The 23,593-nt window shown below is 52.0% G+C and overlaps 1 protein-coding gene across 8 annotated transcripts in view; it reads left to right on the plus strand.

The window, feature by feature from the left end:
- Positions 1–22,464, plus strand: part of Gatad2a (GATA zinc finger domain containing 2A) — a 97,877-nt gene extending 75,413 nt beyond the window's left edge. For 5 of the 8 annotated variants that reach the window (XM_052752698.1, XM_052752696.1, XM_052752697.1 and 2 more), the window contains 10 exons: positions 11,514–11,646; positions 11,753–11,884; positions 12,078–12,167; positions 12,784–12,915; positions 13,014–13,181; positions 14,705–14,984; positions 16,668–16,969; positions 17,635–17,709; positions 17,992–18,184; positions 21,184–22,464. In XM_052752698.1, coding sequence (XP_052608658.1) covers positions 11,514–11,646; positions 11,753–11,884; positions 12,078–12,167; positions 12,784–12,915; positions 13,014–13,181; positions 14,705–14,984; positions 16,668–16,969; positions 17,635–17,709; positions 17,992–18,184; positions 21,184–21,314 — 1,636 coding nt within the window. In that variant the 3' untranslated portion in view covers positions 21,315–22,464. The remainder of the gene's footprint in view (positions 1–11,513; positions 11,647–11,752; positions 11,885–12,077; positions 12,168–12,783; positions 12,916–13,013; positions 13,182–14,704; positions 14,985–16,667; positions 16,970–17,634; positions 17,710–17,991; positions 18,185–21,183) is intronic. The other 3 variants (XM_052752701.1, XM_052752700.1, XM_052752704.1) reach the window with 3 other exon arrangements.
- Positions 22,465–23,593: the final 1,129 nt, after the last annotated feature.

Consider the following 23,593-nt stretch of genomic DNA (forward strand, 5'->3'; position numbering starts at 1 on the left):
ACCAGCCTAGTCTACATAGAGAGTTACAGGCCAACCAGGGCTACACAGCGAGACCCTCTTAAAATAAGAAAAGAGAAAAAGAGGGAAGGTTTAAGGCTAGAGAGATGGTTCGGTGGATAAAGTGCTTGCTGTATAAGCTTGAGGACCAGAGTTTGGATTCCCCAGAACCCATGTGAAAGCTGGGCAGGACATAGGGCTACTTGTAACTCTAGCACTCAGGAAGCGGAAATGGGATCTCCAAGGGCAAGCTGGCTGTCTAGACCAGAGTAGTCTGTCTCAACGCAGCAAGTGGAGAATCATCAAGGAAGACACTTTTAAGTAAACTCCAGGACTTCACATACGTGTGCATGCACACCACAGGTGAACATACACAGAGAAAAGGCTTACTTATGCTCTATGGATGTGGTTGTGTTCTGAGGCCCAATGTGTTTGGGCCTGTGGTGAAGCCACAAATGGTGAGAGTGTAGGTAGAGGAAACTGTCCAGCTCCTGGTGGCGGGGGGTAGCAGAAAGGAGAGTCCCATATTTGTCTTTGTGGACACATAACACATGGCTTCTGTTGATGCATACTGTCTGGGCAGAGCCTCTCCTAATGTTGCTCTGTTGTGAGTTCTGACAGGCACAAAGACATTTGAATCAGCAGGGTAAAGAACCAAATCACCCAGAGCCTCCTGAAGAGCCTTCCAGGGTCACACACTCCCTACCCTCCTGTAGTCTGACTTCCTTGGCTCAACGTTGGTATGTGGTGTTGGCTGAGTTCTGAGTTCTGCAGCCCCCACTCTTCCTTACATGGGCTCTGATTTGGGCTGAGCACTGCTTTGCATGCCATGTGATTAATGTGGACAGTGACCATCCTTGCCCTTACTCCGTGCCCAGCAGGTGATAGCAGGCTCCTGAGGCCCGTGTGGTTCAGTGATGCTCAGGAAGCTGAAGGCCTCCCCCTCAAAAGGTCCAGGGTTTTAGTATATGTGACAGCTTATTCCTTATGACTCTGCCACTAGGTCCCTGACCTGCATCTGTGCCAGGTCCTCCTCTGTCACCTTCCCCCTCTAACGGAAGCACAAGGCCAGGTCTATAAGAGAAAGGTGACTGACTGCCCATCATAAGCTGCATTTGGGGGTAACCATACACATGGGGACAGGTTGGACATCTTCCCCAGAATGCAGACTAGGCCTGCCAGCTGTCTGCTGGAATACATCCCGAATAAACACCTGTGGCTCCCATGTTAGGGTGATGTCTTAGGATACAGCCTCAGCATGTGAATGTGTGGTTCTTTGCCTTGAATTTTTTCTTTCTTTTTTTTTTTTTTCCAAGACAGGGTTTCTCTGTGTAGACCAGGCTGTCCTGGAATTCACTCTGTAGCCCAGGCTGGCCTCCAGCTCAGAGATCCGCCTGCCTCTGTCTCCCAAGTGCTGGGATTAAAGGCGTGCACCACCACTACCATCTCTTGTAGCCCCTGTCAGGAAGCCTGTGTCCTACACTGTGCTCCTGGTCTGAGGGTAAGTCTAGCTTCTTGGGTGGCTCTCAAACCCATCCTCCACCTTGAATCTTCTGCCTGTCTCCAGTGCCCTTGAGTCCTGGTACTTGCTGCCTTTCTCTGTAATTCTGTGCTCTGTCTGGACTTCAGTGAGCACTGGGTAACTTGAAGGACAGGGAATGCCTCCTTAAACTCAAAGAGAAGACCACTGGCCGCCTGTGTCACAGCTATCTTGTAGGCAGGTTCTGCTCTTGGGAACTTAGGTACATGCCTTTAATACTCCTTCTGGGTGCTCTCCTGCCCCAATTGCCAGCTCTGAACTCATGGCCCTTTACATCTCTTTCTCAGTTTCTGCCTCTTTTCACTGGGTTTCTTGTTCCCACCTTCTCCCTCTCTCTTCGCCTGTTCCTGTCCCTCCCTCCTTCCCTCCCCACTCCCTTTGGTTTTTTGAGGCAGGGTTTCTCTGGCCGTCCTGGAACTCAGTCTCTGTAGACCAGGCTGGCCTTGAACTCAGAGATTCATCTGCCACTGCCACCTGAGTGCTGGGATTAAAGGTGTGTGCCACCGCTGCCCAGCTTTGTTTTCCCTAGACTTGTTTGCATGTGTAACTGTGCACCACATGTGTGTGCCTAGTGCCCACGGGGGCCAAGAGAGCACGTCAGATCTCCTGGAACTGGAGATGCACAGGTGGTTGTTAGCTGCTGTGTGGGTGCTGGGTACCCAACCCAGATCCTCTGGAAGATCATCGAGTACTAACCTCTGAACTGTCTCATCAGCCTTATCAGTTGCTTTTAATTGATAGCTTTTTCCCTGGCCCAGTGCTCCTTGAGGGAGTCTTCTTGTCCAGATGGAAGAGTAGAGTGAAGGAGAGTCTTCGGTGTATAGAGCAGGCAGAAGCAAGAGTGGGTACTAGGACCTAACGGTTTGGTGGCCCCACGTGCAGCAGCAGGAGTCCCATCAGAAGACAGACTGTTGTAGCCCACGAAAGGCCTCTTTAAGACAAGAGTGGTGGGCTTTCTGAGAAGGGTTCTGGGTTGTATTTTGATACTGTCAAGAAGATTAACCCAGCGTGATAGTGAGTCTGCAGAGAGGAAGAGCTGGGAGCCCTGGTGTGATGTGTCTTGGTTCCTCATGGCCTCCCCCTCAGAGCCCTGTTGTCTATGTCTCATTGCAATGTAAGACTTTTCATAGTGCTCAAGGGACAAGTGTGTGACTTTCTGAAAATAAGAGACTGGAGAGGGGATGTGCCCCAGACACCTGAGGGAGGAAGGACATGCAAAGCCAGGGAGATGTTAAGTTCCCTGACGCTGAGGTTCAGGCAAGTGCCATGGCAACATGGAAGGCCCTATACTCCCTCCGGAGCAGGAGACGGAGAGGTGGTGTCTGGTGTCCAGAGAGATGGGAGACATACCAGTAATTGCTGTATGTTCCTATTCTTCTATCCCAAGCCATAGGATGGCTGTGTGTGTGTGTGTGTGTGTGTGTGTGTGTGTGTGTGTGTGTGTGTGTGTGTGTGTGTTCTGTTTGGAACACTTAGTAGGTTTGCACGGAGAGGCTGCATTAATTAGTTTCTGTACTGTTTCAGTTTAGTATAAGAGCCACCAAAGCAAGTACTTGAGCCGAGGTTTCATGTAGCCCAGGTTGTCCTTACTGTGTAGCTGAAGAGAGCTTTGAACTTCTGATCTGCTTCTACCTACAAAGCGATGGGATGGTAGGCCTGTGTCCACCAGCATATAGCTTAAACCTTTTCTTTTAAACAGTCTCACTATGTAGCCATGGCTGGCTTTGAACTCATGGAGATCTGCCTAATCCTGCCTCCTGAGTCAGGATTCTGACTAATCCTAATCCTGTGCGCCCCTTTGCCTGGCATTTGAAAACACAGCTTTGGCAGCCAGGGAAAAAGTCACCACAGGTCATGACATGTTGGGGTGACGAGATTGGGGAATCCACCCAGTGACCCAGCCTCTTTTCTTTAGCTGGAAAGATAGCTTGACAGTTGAGCGCTGTGGCTGCTCTTCCAGAGGACCCATGTATATGGCTCCAGGGATCTGATGGCGCCAGGCAACTTGGGTTTGTGGAATATGACTGTGGACATCTAATGTAGCAGGAAATTTAAAAATAGTTATTAATTGAATTAAAGATGGCTGTAATAAGCCTCTGAAGTAGCAGCATACATGGTGTTATCTTAAGTCAGTGACCGTGTCTGTTTAGTAAATCTCTTGGAATACTTGGCTGCTGGGCCCTTTTTTTGTGCTCGGTAGTGGCTGTTAGGATGGAGTCATGCACAAGAGACCAGCCTTTGCAGTACCAAGGGAGGATGGTAGTGCTGTGGGGTGACCGTGTGTGCTTCACAGGTCCTCTGCTGCAGCTGCACCTCCAAATGAGCCTGCCCCATGGATGTGTGGAAGCCACTGTGTTCCTGCACACTGAGCAAAAGAAACGTTTTTGTTTGTTCTTGAGACAGGCTCTCTGTGGTCCAGGCTATTCTCAGACTCACTGGAATCCTCCTGCCCCAGCTTCTCTCCAGTGCTTGTATTATGGGTGTGAGTCACTACACCTGACCACAAAGAAATATATTTTTAATGTAAGTTAGTTTTTTAAAATGCTTAATTTATTTTTATTTATGTGTATGAGCGTTTTGCTGGCGTGCCCCGTGTGTGTGCCTGGTGCTGAAGGTCAGATGACGACATCAGATCCCTAGAACAGAGTTAACTATTCTGAGCTGCCATATCCATGCTGGGAGCCGAACCCCGGTGCTCTGTAAAATCAGTAAGCACTCTTAACCTTGTTGATCTGTGTCTTCAGCCCCATAGTTTAAATTTTTTGAGTATTTATAAAGCCCTCTTGTATATCCCAACATGAACAGATCGCTGTGGACCTTGGCACAGATAGCGAACCAAGCTTCCCAACCATCCTGGACTCTGTTCTCATTGCTTTAGTTACCCTCAAATGTCCCTTAGTGTCCCAGGCCCCATGTGGTGTTTGGTCTTCACCGCATCCTCCAGCCCTTGGGATAGTTTTGAGGTATGCTGACCAGGTGTTCTGTTGCTATCCCTCCATCGGGGTTGGATATTCTGTGGTGGCAGCGGGGCTGGGCGAACCTGTACTGTCAGACTTAGTGCAGCTGGCATCGTCCTTGAGCCTCTAGTCCAGTTGGCATGTTGGTTTATTCCTCACACCCTTTGGAAAGAAACTCTTGTTCCACCTGTGCTATAAAGTGTGGGGCTCTGGCTGCTTCCCCAAGGGAGGACTGTTCACTCTGATTTCTTAGGATTCTCCTGGGAGTTGAACCTGTCGTTGGAATGATTGAACACTCCTTTCTGTAGGCACAGAGGGACTCCAAATGTCCCAGCTTCACACAACCCACATTTCTAAACTTTGCTCATCAGAATATTCTACTTAATTGCTGGTCTCAATCAATTTTTTTATGAAGTTATGGTCTTTGTGTTGACCATTTTGGGAGAAGTTCCTAAAGTACACAAGTCTTTACTTCCCCCTTTTTTCATCCAGGAAAGGTCATATGTCACACTACGGGACTGCTTCATCTGTCTCCTTTGTCACAGAGTACTAAAAAAACACATTTCAGGACTCCTGTGATGAACGGGTGTTCTGATCCACAGGTGGAGCCAGCCACGCATCATGACCTGAGGACCCTTCTGTCCACACATTGACGTGCACTGCCTGACTTGGGCTGAGTACACATCTTGAAGCTCAGATGTCTAAAGGGGCAAACCAGGCAGCTGTGCTGGTGCCTACTCTGGCTCCTTGTGGTTTTTCCCAGTATACAAGCTGGCCTCTTCTCTGGGAGGTGTGATTACATATATTTGCTATAGGTCCAGCTTCTTCTTTGCTGGGGCATTGTATGATGTTCCTTTCTGGGGGGAATTTGGCCTGGATCTCACCCTCTGGTGCTGGGCACCTCCACCTAACCAAATGCCACCCCAGTATTTTGACAGTCAATTGGTGACCTGCTGTAGGACAGGTTCCTGTCTACTGATGAAGTGTGAGGCTACAATCCTTGTCCTTACTTACACTGTCTCTTTCTTACCTACTTGAAGGTGCTGCTGTGGATGCTGCCAGTGACCCAGGACTTTAGCTAGAAAGATGAGCTTTTAACTCCACAAATGGGACATGATTACCTGAATGACATTCAGAGCTGACAGTGCATGGGGACCAGCTGCTCCCTGTGCACATGCTCTTTCCTGAGTGACCCTCGTGGGCCACCTCACCCCCCACAGTGGCGTTCTCATCCCTGGAGGGTCCAAGTTGTCTGCAGGGCTTGGCTGAGTGACTCTGGGCAGTCACTGAACCTAGTCCTGCCATGACTTGTGTCTTCCCTTGCACACTGGCAGTACTGTTAATAAGGAGTGTCACACTGTGGTTGACATGGATGGCCACTGTAAATGGTCAGCAGTTCTGTGGTTCTGGGGCTTCCTACTGATCGCTTCTGCTGTTTCTGAGCCAAGCACATAGGACTTAGTGTTCCCAAGGCCCCAGCTGTTCTGGCCTCCTTGGGTGGATGACAGGCCTCTGAGCCCATGAACATGCCACTGTGGTCCCCCAGCTGCTTCCACAACCTTCAGCTGCTCTGTACTGTCCTTACCTGGTTGCAGTTCAAGCTGGGTACCAGCTAGCCTTGCTTCTCTGTAGTGCAGCCCTACAAGCCATGTGCTGCCTCTTCCTGTATCTATGTTGAAGTTCCAGAACAGCAGTCGGAGGTGAAGTCTCCAGGAACAGTGATGGCTGGCTTTCAAAAATCCCACCCCATTTGCTTACCTCTGTGCTGGAAAGGTGGAGCATGTTCTGCATCCCAGCATCCCAGCCAGAGGCCTTTGGGTTATAGCCTGGAGGTGTGAGGATGGATGCTGTTCAAGGCCGGATGGCAAGGAGCAGGTGGGCTTTAGAGCACCTATTTGTGTCCTCTGCTCACCCCAAGACAGGCTAGCCAGGGCTGCTGTTCTTGTTACAAGGGTCCCTGAAGGAGAAAGCACCAGAGGGCAGGAGAGGGGAGGGTGTCCATGTAAGTTGCTCCTGTGCTCAGATGGTAAGAAAGGTCATTGAAAAGTGTCTCCATATTCAGCCCTGGGGCTGCCAGGTCAGTTGTCTGGTAGGGAATGGTGCCCACTGTTAAAGCTCTCTAATAGGTACCAGGCATGGTGGTACACACCTTTAATCCCAGCACTCAGAGGCAGAGGCAGACAGATCTCTTGAGTTCGAGGTCAGCCTGATCTACAGAGTGAGTTCCAGGACAGCCAGAGCTACACAGAGACCATTTCGGGGGTGGGGGCTCTCTAGCAGAACTTCCTAGAAGTGGATTTGTGTTTGGGTGGCCAGTAGTACAGTGAGTGGAACACATGTAAGTGCTCTTAGCTCTGAGTCAGATGCGTTGCAGGTGTCGTCTGAAGCAGAAGTGCCCCCAGGCCTCCATGGACCCTCCAGGGTGACTCCTCCCCCTTCATCCTGTAGCTCTGTCTGCTGTGTGCTTGGCTCAGCCTGTCCTACCTATAGACGAGGCTGCCTCCACTGCCCTGTGGGGAGCTGCGAGTGTGGCAGGCAGTCACTAATACATTCCTCTCCTGCATTCCTTCTCTGTCCCTGCTTTGTTCCTGTGAGTGTCCTCTGTTGGGGACAGTCTAAGAAAAGAGGCATCGACCCCTCAATGGAGTAGTTTAAAGCAGTGCTGTGTTGATGCTGTACTGCTTGGCTGCAGGCTAGCTGGTCCTATGTCAGCTGTCCTCAGTGTCCATTAGTCACATATAATGGTTGACACTGGCCAAACCCATTTCTGTCCCTTCAGACAGAGGGCTTGTCCTACACCGTGTGGTTTGGGGCAGTTACACTCTCCCAGAGCCAGTGTTCTAAAGGCCTGTAAGGAAGCTGCCAGGCTGCTGTGACCTAGCTCAGGGGTGCAGCAGTGTGAAGCCCTATGTGAGAGGGATATACTCAGGGTGGGGAATCCCTCCTGTGAGTCAGAGAAAGATGTCCCACCTAAAGAGGAAAGAAGGAAGGCCTGTTCAGGGGGCTGGCTTTCCTTGGCATGGTGTCATCTGTCCATTCTGTCCCATCTGTCTGTGTTCTTCTCACCACAGACACATACTAGGTGACTAAGGCCACATTTGCGAAGCAACACCTTGAGGCCCCTGCAGGTCTGGGGACCTCCCTCAGGTTATGTGCCATGGGGCCAGTGAATGTACATGAGCCATTCTGAAGGCAGAGGACCACTGAAGGCTGGACAGGGTTTGGTAGACAGGGTGCAGGCTTGGAAGTCAAGCTAAAGCTAGTGTGTGTTGTGGTCCAAAGTTTAGGTGCAGAAGGGTAGTTGGGTGGGTTGTAGTTTAGTCCTGCTGGGCCCCAGTGTTGGCCCTGAGGAGGACTTGTAATTCTAAGTGACGTGTCTTTGGGCTGTAGGCCATGGTTAGCTCAGAGGCCCCATGTTTCAAAGACCCCATTGCACAGTTTCTGACCTTAGGTGCTGTGTTGTTTGTGCCCAGTGTGGGTCTGGGCAACCATTACTTGGAACCTTTTCTTTGACTTTCTGTACTTTGAGAGGCGTAGGAGGGCTCTATGTTTGGGGTCTGTTCGTCTTCTTGGGTAAGCTTCCCCTTAAATAAGTTTTGGGCTGTTACTTCTTTAGTGCTTCTGTTCTGTTCCCACCTGTGAACTTGTCTCTCCTGTGTCCTGTGTGTTCCAGTGGGCCATGATCCTAAGGACAGAGCCACTGTTTGTCATAGTCAGAATCTCTCCCCACTACTCAGTGGGTGCCAAGATGATACAGGTTTGGGAGGACAGGGTTTTCCCTGGGCCCCAGGAAGCTCCATTTGAGAACCACAGAGGTCCAGTCCCTGAGGCCAACTCTGTGTCTCCTGTGAAGCTCTTTCTTCACATCAGGCTGAGGGAACGTGGATAGGAACTGAGCACCTCCCCTGGCAAGGTCTACCCCTGTACAGGTGCTGATGACCAGGCCAGCCTGTTCCCAGGGGTCTTTGCTGGTGACATGAAGCCGCTTTATCATCGTGTTTCACTGTGTTCTCAACATAGGCAGGCAGGACAAGTTCATACAGCTTCCAGATAAATGCAGTTGTCCCAGGCGGCCTGGCCATGCGACAGAGCCATCTGCATGCCACTCTCCATGCTCCTCTTGCTACATTTTATTCTCCTGCCCATGGGTTTTATAAGTTAAAAGTCTCCCTCCAGTGCCTGTTAGTTTGATCCCACGTGTGCCTGTTCCTAAATTAAAAGCTTTGTAGAAAAGTACAGAGAATCTTGAAGGGACTTTTGTTAAAAAGATGAGCTTTGAAAAGTTTTTTAGTTTGGAAACGAGATGGGCTTGTGGCTTCTCTGTGTGTGAGAGATGACCACAGGTGACCAGGTGCCTGAGACACATGCACGGTCCCCTGGAGGCTGCACAGGAAGGGCCTTGGGGTGAGTGGAGCCTCCATTTTCTGATAGCACCTGAACCTTTACCTCTCTTCTCAAAATGAAGGCTGTATGTCACAAACTGGTTAGAACTGCCCGTTGCCATGGTTTTCACATTGGAAGGCACGGTTAAAGGGTCACATGACCAAGGAGGGAAATGCCTTTGTCACATGACTTTTTGGTGGCCTGATTAGCATAGAGGAAGTTCACTCCCGGCTTCTTGTGGCTGGGCCGCTGAGTGATTACTGGTAGTGACATCACCTCTGAGGTGTGTTATTGATGAGTTTGGGCCCAAGATTGGTTCAGAGAGCACAGTGGTCAGGGCTGGCTGTCTTCCAAAAGTAGGCCTCAGTCCAGAATGGTCTTTGCCCCAGCCCTACCCCTCATTCCTCTTGCAAATCTCAAGTTTTATTAAGTGGTCCACCTCAGGAAGATAGAAAAGAGATAGATCCTGCAGTTGGCTGTTCTTCAGTCTGTGCATCCCCAGGAAGCCCAGTCCTGGACTATAACTCTGTCCTGGGTGCCTCTCAGGCCCAGCTGCTCTGTCCAGTACCACATACACAGCGCCAGGCTGGGCCTCTGCTGCTGCACAGTTGATGGTGTGCACAGCCTGTGGGCCTGGAATCGGAGCTACCAAGTCACCTTGAAAGCTGATCTTTGGCAGTATAGGACCCATGGGACCATCATCCAGGAGAGTCAGACCTGGAGTATTTGAGACCTGAGGGAGCTGCTTAGGGTCTCAAATTTTTTTTAATGATTTATTTATTTTATGTGCATTGGTGTTTTGCCTGCATGTGTCTGTGTGAGGGTTTTAGATCCCCTGGAACTCCAGTTACAGACAGTTATGAGCTGTCGTATGGGTGCTAGGAATTGAACCTGGGTCCTGGAAGAACAGCCAGTGCCCCTAACTATGGAGCCATTTCTCCAGCCCCTCCAAGGTCTCTTTTAAATGATTAGGCCAAAGCCTGATATTCAACAGTCCCCAGACACTGTGGACCCCAGGCTTGGGCCTTCAGACTTTGTCCTTGCCCCTGGCCTGACAATCTGGCAGCCACTGCCAGTGTTGGTGTGTAGCTGCCATGTGCCTCTGAGTGGAACCAGGAAGCCAGAGCCACATCTGGCTGGTCAGCCTCTGTCCTCCTTCCTGGGGACTGTGAGGTCCAGAGGCTCTTCACTCAGTGACTCATCTCACTCTGCTCTAGCACAAACCACTGTGTGGACTGTTAACTTTATCCATGTTTGTCTCCTGTGTCACAGTGCCACCTAGTGGACGTGTTCTGAGCTGCTTTTCCACAAGTGAGATGGGAAATGGGTCCTCAAAGGGTGTTGGGGTATACACCCAGGGGCAGTTTGTAGCCCTCCCTCTATTCACAGTACCTTTTTTTTTTAAAAAAAAAATATTTAGTTGGGGCTGATTTAACAATTTCAGAGTTTTAGTCCATTTTCATCGTGGTGGGAAGCATGGTGGTGTGCAGGCAGACATGATGCTGGAGAGATAGCAGAGTTCTTTTTTTTTTAAGATTTATTTATTTATTATGTATACAGTGTTCTGCCTGCATGTTTTGCCTGCATGAAGAGGGCATCAGATCTCATTACAGATGGTTGTGAGCCACCATGTGGTTGCTGGGAATTGAACTCAGGGCCTTTGGAAGAACAGCCAGTGCTCTTAACTGCTGAGTCATCTCTCCAGCCCCACAGTACCTTCTTTAGAATTTGCTGCCCCTAACCATATGGTCCAGCAACAGAGCACATTTGGCCCTGAGGCTTTAGAAGTAACCACCCTTCACAAAGAGGGAAGTCCAGTGTTGGAGTGCTCCTGTGTGGGTTAACTGACATAGGCTTGCTGGGCCAGCAGCTCAGAGACCGGCAGCCCGTGCCACTCTTGCCACAATCAGCTCATAGGGAGCTGTGTTTGGCTGTTCATTCACAGGGAAAGTGAGCTTTCTGCACACTGTGGCATGTGTATTAGAAGGTTGGGTGACAGTGGTGAGTGTCACATGGTGTAGCTTTCTCTAAACTTGGAGGAGTGTGCAGGGTTGGGGGCAGAAGGCAAAGTGTATTGAGTAGGACAGCATTGGTATCCTCAGCCAGAACAGTCATACTCGGCAGATCTGAGGCTTGAGACAGAGTTTCAGAACCTGTGGTCACTGCAGTTTCTTGCCATGTGTGTCCTCGGTAGGCGGTCCCACAGATGGCCCCAGGTTCCCTTGTGAAAAGCAAAGGCCAACAGCATGCCATCTAGCTGTTGTGGCTTTCTGGGGGCTGTGTGGGGTACTGGGTTAAGGGAGGGGTAGGCTTCCCATTGGGTGGTTCCCAGTGTGAGCATGTGGGAGCCCTTGGCTTCGGAGTGCTCAGGTCCTATCCTGCCCAGCACTCAGAAGCTGAGATCTGCAGCTCAGTGTGTGTACCCACAATCTAGCTCCACAGTAGAGTAGCACTTTCCCCAGTATCCATGATACACCAAGGACTCAATAGACAAGGCACATGACCTGGAGTGGACGGCTGAGAACACCCATGATACAGGTGGAAGAGGAGACGCTTGGCAGCAATAGGGCATCTGGAGGAGGCTGGCAGGGGTCGAGTGCTCTGCTCTGTTGATCCCTGTTACCTCTGTCTGACAGTGACATTAAGTCTGAGAAGAGACCCCCCTCACCTGACGTGATCGTGCTCTCTGACAGTGAGCAGCCATCAAGCCCAAGGGTGAATGGACTGACCACAGCAGCCTTGAAGGACACCAGCGCCGAGGCGCTCCTGGTGAGTCTTTGCAGGGCCTGTGCCCATGCCTGGAGCCTGGCCACCCCAGCTTTGCAGAGTGGCCTCTACTGAGGCTTTCCCCAATTTTGTGCTCTTGCTCTCATAGAAAAGCAGCCCGGAAGAGCGAGAGCGGATGATCAAGCAGCTGAAGGAGGAGTTGAGGCTAGAGGAAGCGAAGCTGGTCCTGTTGAAGAAACTACGACAGAGTCAAATACAAAAGGAAGCCACGGTGCAGAAGGTACGTGTGCTGCCCATCTCAGAGCCTTGTCAGAATCTGGGCATCCCAGGATTAGAGGGGTTGGCCCAGGGCAGAGGCCCAACCCACAGGGTGCCTGGACAGCAGGGAGCAAGCAGGAGATGATTGTGGGGTGATGATGTGTGCAAGACCGTCCACCCACCACCTCCTGCTGACGCACCCTGCTGTCTTACAGCCTGCAGCTTCCTCAGGGAGTGCCGTAACCACCCCTCCCCCACTCGTGCGGGGTACACAGAACATTCCTGTTGGCAAGACATCACTTCAGGTTAGTGTGTAACCTTCTGCCTGTTGCCCAGGACTACCACTACTTATAACCAGGCTCCTGAGCAGCCTTGGTCCTGTGGAAGCAAGGGCTACCTATTCCTTCTGAGTAAGGTAACATGGAGCCGCCTCCTGAGTAAGCAGGCAAGGATCAAAGTGTCACGTGTACCCCAAACTACCCTGCTAAACCAGTCAATGTCACAGACTGGTCAGTGGTGATCAACCTGTGAGACTGAAAAGTGGCTGAGTAGGGCCCTCTTCAGGTAGACTTTACTGAGGCCTCTCAGCTCAGGCCTCTGCCCACAGGCTTTGGTGGCTCTGTCACATCCTCATAACTCCTTCCGCTGGGTTCCCAGTAGAGTCATGTGTACAACAAATAGGTGTTTTAACTAATCTTGAGTTTTTGTGTGTTGGTTTTTAATTTGTTACCTTAAAACAGAAACCAACCTAGAGCTGTGGCTTCATGGGTATGTAGTGTGCCTGCCTTGTGTTACAAAGCCCTGGGTACCACATAAATTAGGCTGGTGGCTCGAACCTGTCATCCCAGCATTGGGGAAGAAAAAGCAGAAAGAATTCTAAAATAAAATATATATGATTCTGGGCCTCAATGTCATCAACAGACCTCCTCTGCTCGAATGCCTGGCAGCATCATCCCACCACCACTGGTCCGAGGTGGGCAGCAGGTGTCTGCCAAACTGGGACCACAGACCAGTTCCCAAGTAGTCATGCCGCCGCTTGTCAGGGGGGCCCAGGTGAGTCAGATGTGTGTGCTGGGGTGGGGTCAGGTGTTCACCCATGGCCTGCCAGGGTTGGTTGGTCTCAGTGGCATTCCTTATCCCCTGTCTCCCAGCAGATTCACAACATCAGACAGCATTCCTCCACGGGGCCACCACCCCTCCTCCTAGCTCCCCGTGCCTCAGTGCCCAGCATGCAGATTCAGGGACAGAGGATCATCCAACAGGGACTCATCCGTGTTGCCAATGTCCCCAATACCAGTCTACTTGTCAACATCCCTCAGGTGAGGCTGGAACCTAGGTGCAAGGTCGGGGTAGGGTTGCTGTTAGATCTCAAGGTGTCGTTGTGTCTTCTGGGCATGGACTGGTGTCACACACTTGACTCCTGAGTCTGGTGGGGTTCTTCTAGGTGTGAAGATCACACACACATTGACCTTTAGTAAAGTTAGGAAGCTTTTGAGAAAGTGTGGGGACTGCTTGGGGATTCAGGAATGTAAGAGACAGCAGGCTTCGAGGAAAGAATAGAGAGACCACTAGAGGGACACCAGAGCCCTCTGGAGCCTGCCATCCTCCCCAGAGCCTCTGCTGCAACACCACCCCACCCCCCACCCCCCCCACCCCCCACCCCCGCTGTCTGTGTCCTCAGGCTGGGAGGACAGCATGTCACAGATCCTCCCGTAGCCCAGTGGGCTATTCTTAGCTGTGTGTTCCTCCACCTCTGTACAGAGTCTCTGAGGTGGGGAGGGTCTGTCCCCACCCCTGGGTAGCAGGATGGAAAGAAAAGGGCTAGAGTAAGGGTTTTGTCTGACAGATGAAATGACCCAGTCTGCAGGCCTTTTGCTGACAGAGAGTTCTTTCTTCCTTGTCGCTGCCCGCCCTCCTCAGCCCTCCTCCAACAAGACAGGGCTGGACTCTGGACAGCTCTGACAAAGGGGCCTTGCCTGTGGTAAAGTCCAGTTCCAGTGCAGACAATGGCTGTCTCTGCCTCCCACTTGGAAGAGTGTGTGTCCCAGCTAAAACAAAAGACTGGGGTGGGCAGCTCTACACAGTCCGCCATGTCCTACCTCTGCTGTGCGCAGTGTGCCACCAGGGTGGACTGGTAGTGGTGAAGCCAGGGCCCCTACCAGTCAGAGGCTGGAAGCCAGAGCTGGATCCCTTTGCTTTGTGAGGGAGGCACATGCACCTGGAGCCCCCACGGAGTAGTGTTTGTGGGCCTTGGTTGTCTGTTCACCTGGGGAAGAAGAGTGCACGGTGCTCTTCGTATCTTGTGGAGATGTTGACAATCCCTACAACACCCTAGGAACCTGGCACTGGCATGGTTAGCCTGGGCTTCGGGAGTGCAGCAGTGGGGTGGTTAGAGACCACCCTAACGAGGACATGGAGTTGGGTGTGATAGGGGCCAAGCAGGAGCTGTGTTTCTTCATGGCCCTGTACAGACTCAGAACCAATCGAGAAGTAGCACTCTGGGTGCTACTCCACTGCAGCTTCCCAGCTTGGTCTTGCTGCTCTCCTAGGCATGCAGGGAGCTGGGTGTATAGAACCTGGGTGTCCCTGCAGCCGTGGACTTAGGTAGTGGCAGGCCAGTCAGATTTACTTTTGTTGGTTTGGTTTGGTTTGGTTTTGAGACAGGGTCTCACTGTTAGCCCAGGCTGGTCTCGAACTCCAGAGATGTACCTCCGCTTGCCTCCCGAGAGCTGGGATTAAAGGAGTGGGCCACCATACCCGGCTCAGATTTAAGGACTGCAGTGTGCATCTGACATGGAGCCTGCTTTAGGTAGCCTGAGCCTCACCTAGTTGTTCTCCACAGCCCAGCGCAGCCTCACTGAAGGGGACAACAGTTGCCTCTGCTCAGGCCAGCTCCACCCCCACCAGTGTGGCCTCTGTGGTTGCATCTGTTGAGTCTCCAGCCAGCCGACAGGCTGCTGCCAAGCTAGCACTGCGAAAGCAGCTGGAGAAGACACTGCTCGAGATCCCGCCTCCCAAGCCCCCTGCTCCAGAGATGAACTTCCTGCCCAGTGCTGCCAACAATGAGTTCATTTACCTGGTGGGCCTGGAGGAGGTGGTGCAGAACCTGCTGGAGACACAGGGTGAGTGGGTGGCTTTACCTCCCTTTGTAGCCTCTGGCAAAAGGCATCTCAGGCAGCCATGTTGCCAGCTGTTCTACTGTGAAGTCGGTTCCTGGTGTGGTGAGGGGTGAGGTTGAGCATCTGCAGGAGGCTGACCCTTGGATGAGGCAGAATTTTTCAAAGCCTCTACTCTTCTTGGCCAGAAGGACAGATAGGGACACCTTTGCCTGGGCCAGGCTTATTTCTTTCCTGTCTTTGGGGACCGTGTAGATAGGATATCTACAGGACCCCACTGAAACAGCATTGGACAGAAGGAGTGGGTGGATGGCCCATTTGGCACCCAGACATAGGCCAAGGGCCTACGCATCTTGATGTTGAGCTGTTAGGCAGGTTAAATGGTGGCCAGCCTCTCTTCCCACCCCCAAGTGGCCTTGTCAGATGCCAGGAGAAAAAAAAGGTGAATATGACTGGACCCAGCAGACCTCGGCACCTTGACTGTGGTCATTAGTGCTAGCTCTTCTGACACAGGTAAGGGACAGTGTGCACAGAGAAGGGCTTCTGTTATCTGCTCCACTGTGCAAGGAGGAAGGTGGTGGGAGCATGCAGAGCTGGGCCCATTGCCTTCCTGGAGGTGGGTTGTTGAGTGTGTGTTCCAGGCTCCTGGGACCCTCAGCCCCATACACTTGAGTTGGGGCCACACGTACCAGCAACCCAGAGCACGGGTGGCCAACAGACTCAGAGGTTTGCCCAGTGCATACTCCTCTGTAACTTCTGTAGCATTCTTTGAGCACAGAGTTGCCCTGAAGACAACCACCAGGCCCCTGTGGCTCAACACCACCCTCTTTGGCATGGGGTTAGTAACATACACCTCTTGAGCTTTCAGAAGAGACCAAGTGTGCATTGCTGGGGAGCCTGGGTGCTGGCCCTCTGTTGTAGTGAGGTAACATTGATAGAAGAACTGCTAGGGAGAGGTACTCATGCATGCAGGGCACTGAATGCATGCAAGTGCTGGGTTCCATCCCTAGCAGGCAGGGCTGGCTGGAATCTGCCTGTGATAATAGTGGCAGCAGTCGTTAGACTAACTCCGCTGTTGCTCAGAACCAGAGCACTCCCCAGCCTCATCCTGTCAGGCCCTTACCCTCCTTCAGTGTACAGAGGAGGTGGGGCCAGAGCTGTGGACAGCTAGTGCAGGGACCATCTCTTAGCTCTGGGGCCTCCCCAGAATCCTGTCTACGGAGTCCCTCAGTGTGCATTTGTTCCTTTGCCCCATCCATGCTGTGGCGTGCAGGGAGGCCCAGAGTGCATGTGCCCAACTCAGTAAGACAGCTGCCCCGCAGTTCAGCCGGGCTTCTCCCGGGACCCAGGCCTGGTTCTGCTGCCAGCCACATGAAGAGGAAGTTGCTTGTCTCCTGGCCTCAGCCACCCTCAGTGTTTGGGTAGCATATCCCCAAGGAGAGGGAGTGAATACCCACTTGCCTACAAGGCAAGTAACTGACAAGGCAGGGTAACTTTTGACACATCTGTTAGTTAGGACACCTGCCGTGGCCAGGCCAGGCCAGGCCAGTATCACAGGCCCCTCATGAGTCGGTACCAGGGATGCTCAGCCACAGCCTTTTTGAAATTCATCCACTGTGGCCTCCGTGTACCCACAGGAGGTTCCTGGCCAGGCCAGTGCCCTTTGACAAAGTTGCCCATCTATTTCAGCGGGCAGGATCTCTGCCAGCACGGCTGCTGCTGTGTTATCCCGGGAGCCCTACATGTGTGTTCAGTGCAAGACGGACTTCACATGCCGCTGGCGGGAGAAGGGTGGAACTGTCATGTGTGAGAACTGCATGACGTCCAACCAAAAGAAGGCGCTCAAGGTGGAGCACACCAGTCGGCTGAAGGCTGCCTTTGTGAAGGCGCTGCAGCAAGAACAGGAGATGGAGCAGCGGCTGCTGCAGCAGGGCCTGGGTACTGCCAGCACCAAGGCTGAGCCTACAGCCCCGCATCCCACGCTGAAGCAGGTGAGAGCAGAAGCCTTCACCATTCTTAGACTGCAGGATGTTCGGAGGCGTCCCCTTCTGCCCACCCGCCTGGTGGTTAACTGCAGGCTAAATTGCACTTAATGGTGGCATTTGGCAGTGAAAACACTAATTTGCAGTTTCTTTAGATTTTGTAGCTTTCACTCCAGTGCACGGGCAAGTACTTCTGTTTAAAATGACCGCTGAGAGCCTTGCTGGCCGTTAGCGGAAGCACCCTGGCCAGCTGAAGGAGAGGAGTAGAGTGTGGACCTGGACCTGCACCCATCCATCCTTTTTTTCATTTCTTTTCTTTTTTTGAGACAGGGTCTCCCTACGTAGCTCCAGCTGCCCTGGAACTCATTATGTAGACCAGGCTGGCCTTGAACTCACAAGAGACCTACCTGTCTCCTGAGTGGTGGGATTAAGGTGTGCGCCACCCCCCATCCCCACCTCCCATCCCCACAGCGTGCTGCTCCTTTTTGTGGTTTCTGTCTGATCATACATTGTACCTCACCAGAAACATTTTTTCTACCATCTCCTGCAGTATCTGGAGCCGGCAGGTGTTGGCACTTACCACCATGGCCGGGCCTGTCTGGTAGGGCACCCTCAGCCGGTTTGGGCTAGTGCCACAGACCCTGCTGACATACCTTTCAATCCCGTTTGTGTAGGTCATAAAGCCCCGACGTAAGTTGGCGTTCCGCTCAGGAGAGGCCCGTGACTGGAGTAACGGGGCTGTGCTACAGGTCAGAACCCGGCCAGGGCCTCGCCCAGCCGCAGACACAACCGCAGTCACCAGCTCTTGCTGTGCTCGTGCTCTCTCGTGCTCTCCCGTGCTCGCTCTCACACCCCGCCCCCACTGTCTCCTCTCCCTCTTCTCCCCCCTAGTGTAACTCACATGGCTGTTTTGACTTTGGACTCTAGGGACCCAAGTGGGTGGGAAGAGGTCAGCCAGACAAGGAGAGGCTACTCCAAGCAGCCTGGCCACCCCTGCCCGTGGTGAGCCTGGCTCCCTTTGTGTTCCGTAGGCCACCAGCCAGCTCTCCCGGGGCTCAGCCACAGCACCTCGTAGCGTTCTGCACACATTCAGCCAGTCACCCAAACTGCAGAATGCAGCCTCAGCTACGGCCCTGGTAAGCAGGACTGGCAGACATTCCGAGAGAGCTGTGGGCACCAGCAAGGGCACCACCTCCAACTGGAAGAAGACGCCCCTGAGTGCAGGTATGCCTCTGGAGACCTTCTGCCACTAGGCTACCCTTTCTTGTTTGTGGGGTGTAGTCTGGTACAAGCTGGTCTGGAACACTCAAAACTCACCTAGTTCCCCAACAGCATTATCAAAAGTAGTACAGAGGGCCTATATCCCACACCCTTCTGAGAGCACAGCCTCTTGCTCCCATGTAGCAGGCTTTCTTTGCTACCAACCAGCTCCCAAATCATGACATAGAGATTGATTGGTTGGTTGGTTGGTTGGTTGGTTGATTGATTGATTGATTGATTGATTTGTATTTTACGCACATTGGTGTTTTGCCTGCATGTATGTCTGTGTGAGGGTGTTGAATCCCCTGGAACAGGAGTTATAGACAGTTGTGAGCTGTCATGTGGGTGCTGGGAATTGAACCTGGGTCCTCTGGAAAAGCAGCCAGTGCTCCTAACCGCTGAGCCATCTCCAGCCTCCTTTTATATATCTATATCTATATATAGATATAGATATAGATATAGATTAAAACTCCTTGGCCATTAGCTCAGGCTAACTACTGACTAGCTATTACACTTAAACTCAGCCCATTTCTGTTAATCTATATGTTGCCACATGTTCCGTGGCTTTACCTGTTGCCATTACATGCCGCTCCCTGGACGGCAGGCTGGCATCTCCTGACTCAGCCTTCTTCCAGAATTGACATGAGATTTTTTATTAGTTATAAATGCTTGGCCTAGCTTATGCTTGTCTGCCTATCTATTGGCCTTTCAGTTTTTTATTAGACCAATCAGGTGCCTTAGGCAGGCAAGGTAAAATGACAACACATCTTTACATCATTAAACAAATGCAACATAAACAAATGTAACACACATTTACATGGTTAAAGTTACATTCTTCAACACTCCCATCCCTCCTGGGACAAATGACACCTTGCCTCCAGAAGAAGAGCTTCTTATGCTCGCTTTTAGCCTGTCTCAGAATGTAAGCACCTAGCTGATGGCTGCTGACTGCTCACCCACTACCCCAGTACTAGCAACAAACCCCTCATCCTCCCTCAGCCCTTTCCTGAGTTTGGTGGTGCTTGGCTGCCCTGCTCTGGAGGGTGATGGTGCCAGCTCCCAGAGTTTGCCCCATCACTCTTCCACTGCCCTCTGCCAGTGGACCAGAGCAGAACCGTGAAGCCAGGGATTGGGTGGGCTGTGCAGGGTGTTAATGGGCAGCAGTGCCACCCTCAAAGCACAGCTAAGTGGAGCCCCTGCAGGGGCTCTCAGCCCCCAGCCCTGCTGTCCGGTAGCCCACTCTGCTGGAGAAACAGCTGGAGGAACAGGGTGTGTGCCAGTGACAGTCAAGAGCCAGGGAGCCTTGGCAGGCAGTGTGGTTGGACTTTTCTTTGGGCCACCATCTAGTTCCCAAATAAAGATACGGAGACTGTTATTTTTTATGAATGCTTGGTCTTAGCTTAGGCTTGTCCCACCAGCTGTTTTAACTTAATTTAACCTGGTTCTGTTCTCTACGTTTTACCTTGGGACTTTTTTTTACCTTTCTCTCTCACTGTGCTTTCATGCTTCCTCCATGTCCAGTTGGCTGGCCCTTAGTGTCTCCCTATTGTCTCCTTTTCTTTCTCCTTCGAGCCTAAATTCCTCCTCTACTTATTCTCCCTGCCTGGAAGTTCTGCCTATAACCTCCTTCCTCACTATTGGCCATTCAGCTCTTATTAGCCCAGTCAGGTGTCTTAGGCAGGCAAGGTAAAACAGCAATGCATCTTTACATCATTAAGCAAATGCAACGCATCCTTTACATAGTTAAACACATATTCTGCAACAAGGCAGTGTAGAAGGGGTGGTGCACAGGGGTCGGCACAGAGCCAAGAGCTGTGGGCTTGTCTGAATGACCTCTGGGGAGCTGGGCTTGATAGCACCCACCCGTGGTGCGTAAGTACGAGAGTAGACGCAGTGACACTCGTCTGCTGTCCCTGCTACTTGGGAGGCTGAGGCACAAGGATGGCTTTAGCCCAAGAGTTTGAGACAAGCCTGGGTGGGCAATGCAGGAATTGCCCTCTAACTAAGAAGAGGAGAGTTGAGGATGGAGCTGAGTGGTCAAGCACTTCCTTGGGGGCCGTGAGGCCCTGAGTTCCATCCCCGGGCCCACGGCTGTCATCTCAGCACTGGAGGGAGAGGCAGGAGACTCTACTAGGAAGCCAGCCTGGCCTAGGTAGTGGCGCTCAGAATCCAAGCAGTGGCCTGGAAAGAAGGCGTAGCAGTTAAGAGCATGGGGTATTCTTCTAGAGCACCCAACTGCCTGTGAGTACAGTTTAAGGGGATGAGACCTCCCAATTCTGGCTCTCAGGTGTGCTCTCACACACACACACACACACACACACACACACACACACACACACACACACACACACACTCACACTCACAATTAAAAGTAATCTTTTTGTTTTTCAAGACAGGGTTTCTCTGTGTAGCCTTGGCTGTCCTGGGACTCAGAGATCCACCTGTCTCTGCCTCCTGAGTGCTGGGATTAAAGGTGTGTGCCACCACCCAGCCTAAAAATAAATCATTAATTTAAAAAAAAAATCTAAGCAGAGCAAGTTGTCATCCCATGGCCCCAAGTACTTATGAAGACTGAGGCAGGAGGATCACTTAAGGCTTGTAGTTTGAGGCCAGCCTGGCCAGCACAGAGAACCTTAATCTCACTTGTGTATGCTGTCATACATTGGGGAGAACTGCTTTTCAGTCACACTATTATATGAAGTTCCATTGCATGATGCAGAAACTCTTGTTTGAAGTTTACTGATCTCTTAGCACCGAACCCTGACCACTGTTCCATACTGAGGTCACCTCAGTGAGGTCTGGGATTGAGATGATTGATGACAGGATGTAGGCTGTGTGGGTCATGGTCCTACTCATGAGGAGTCCTTTGGGTATGTGCTGAGGTGGGAGTCTAGATTGCATCCAGGGCCTGGTCAGCCTTGCCTAACTGGATCACTGCTGCCCATCACTGTGCTCTATTGCAGGTGGAACCCTTGCCTTCGTCAGCCCAAGCTTGGCAGTGCACAAGACCACCTCGGCTGTGGACCGTCAGCGGGAATACCTCCTGGACATGATCCCTCCACGCTCCATCCCCCAATCAGCCACATGGAAATAGTGGGAGCCCGGCCCAGCTGAGGACAGGCCCTCTGCTCTCCCGCGGCCCCCTGGTCCAGGACGCACAGACTACCCTCCTAACAAGTTGCCTGAGACAGCTCAGGCCTTGGCTATTTAGCCTTGCAGTGGCCAGAAGAGGGTGCCACCTTGGTGCCCAGGATCAGAACCAGGGACCTCCCCCGTGGGCCTTCTTCTTCCTTTTTGCCTTTAGTTTGCCCGACACCAGCAGAAACTCGGACCTTGGGGCCAGCTCTGCCTGGCCAGCATGGGTGGGAGCTCACCCTGGACACTGTGACATGCCCGGGCCAGCTGGCACCGGGGCTCCCGAAGTTGAGCCGGGGTTTTGTTCTCTTTCGGCTTTTCCCATCTTAGCTCCTCAGTCTCAGCCTCCTCATGGCCATCTCTAGGTTGGAGTTTGGGTTTTTGTGTTTTCTTTTTTAATCACCTCACGATGATGATGGAATTAAAAGTGAACTGTGTAGACCCAGGGCCTCTGTTGTGCACAGTGTAGTCCCTAGCCCCAGAGGACACTCTGAGTGGCAGCACCCAGGGATGACAGGTGCCACCATGGGTCCAGGTGTGTCTTGGCTGCTTGCCGCAGCCCCTGGCTTCCACACTGAGCAGAGTGAGTCTCAGAGGTTCCAGAGGGATGCTGGGCCCACTGTGCTGGAACCAGAGCTGGCTGCTGGCAGGGAGGCTGCTGGGTAATTTTTTGTGGTTTATTTTATTAAAGTTTCTTTCCTTTCCCTCTTCATTTTGATGGACACAATCTCAAGGTGCCCAAGAGGCACCCAGGTAGGCCCAGATAGAACCCCTATGCCTGGGGTTGGCAGGGTTTACTTCCGACTCCTCCTCAGTCCACAGGGATGTCTTTGAAAGGGCCAGGTCTACTTTAGTTTTGTTTCCTTCTCCCGTCACTCTTTAAAAACTGGTTCCGTGGTGAAAGGCAGAAGCAGCGCTGTGTGTCCAGCTCGCACAGGGTGGCCTGCTGCACGTCTGCAGGGATTGGTTGCTGTCAGATCTCGACCAGCCCTGGCTTCCCTTGACACAATACAGTTAGGGACTTTAATTTAAACCCTTGTTCTGCAGACCACTGCCCTCTGCAGATACGAACCCCACCTCCTCCTAATAAAGGCTCATTTAACCCCGTGCTCACTCGTGTGCAAATCCTCCGTCTCTAGGAATTGTTTAGACATACGGGAGTTCCGAGTTTTGGAAAATCTTTTTGTGTGAAACCCAAGTTGCTCAGTGCTTTTAGGTTTGAGTCACTTCCCAGGGTGGATTTGGGGGAATGAACAGAAATTGACCCTTTTTTGGGGGAGGGGGAGTTTTTACACCAAAAAAATACGAAAATATATGCAAGCATTTCTTACTTGAGTATTTGTGTGCCTGGCAAGTCAGTTCCTATTTTCTACCCTTCTTGGATGGCTGGCCTCTGCTCAGTGACATGGCCAATGTCTTCTGGCTCCTTGGAGCAACAGCACTAGGTGGCCTCTGCTAGAAGCCTTCCCATCCAAGAGTCCTCAGTTCCATGAAGTCATTGATCAGATATTACCTGGCGCTGGACGAAGGCCTCCACTTGAACTGACCAGGGGGCTCTGTTGGCACACTTGTGACCTCTACCCTTCCAGCCTTCCAAGTCCGCTGTTTGCTCCCCATCCTGACATTGGCCTGTCACCTAAGGCTTGTGCACCTCACAGGGGGCAGGCTACAGCAGGGGCCAGGGTTACTGGTGCATCGTTGCCCAGGGATGACACTGGTAATGCTCTGTGTAAGGAGGGCTGAGAGTGTGAGGTGCCTTAACTAACTGGGAAGTGCTGCCTGTTCCCTTTGCACTGCACTGGCCTGAGCAGCAAACCCTCATAGCCACATTAGAGCTGAGGACTTGGCCGGGAGGACTAGGTGTTTAGGGTGCCAGCTACAAAGCTGGCTCCTATCCCTATTCTCATGACCTGGGTCCTGGACTCCTTGCAACTCCTAGAGATCTGCCGTCATCTGCCTCCTGAGTGTTGGGATTAATGGCTTGCACCTCCACACCTGACTTAAAAAGAACTTAAAAAGCGTTAAATGTGGCTGGCATGGTACTTTCATGCCTATACTTGGGAGCTGAAGGGGAGGAGGATGGTCCCTACTTCATTGATTGCCCAGAGGCAATCACAAACGTATCCATGGCTCTGGTCAGTGGGCGAACATGTACAGGTTTGAAGGGACTAAGTGCAAGGCACGTGCCCATTGAACCACCCCCCAGCTTGGTGCCCAGTTTGTGGGAACATCAGGAAC

The sequence above is a fragment of the Peromyscus californicus genome, unplaced genomic scaffold (assembly GCF_007827085.1).
Source record: "Peromyscus californicus insignis strain IS unplaced genomic scaffold, ASM782708v3 Scaffold_23__1_contigs__length_62951481, whole genome shotgun sequence".
In the NCBI taxonomy this organism is placed as follows: domain Eukaryota; kingdom Metazoa; phylum Chordata; class Mammalia; order Rodentia; family Cricetidae; genus Peromyscus; species Peromyscus californicus.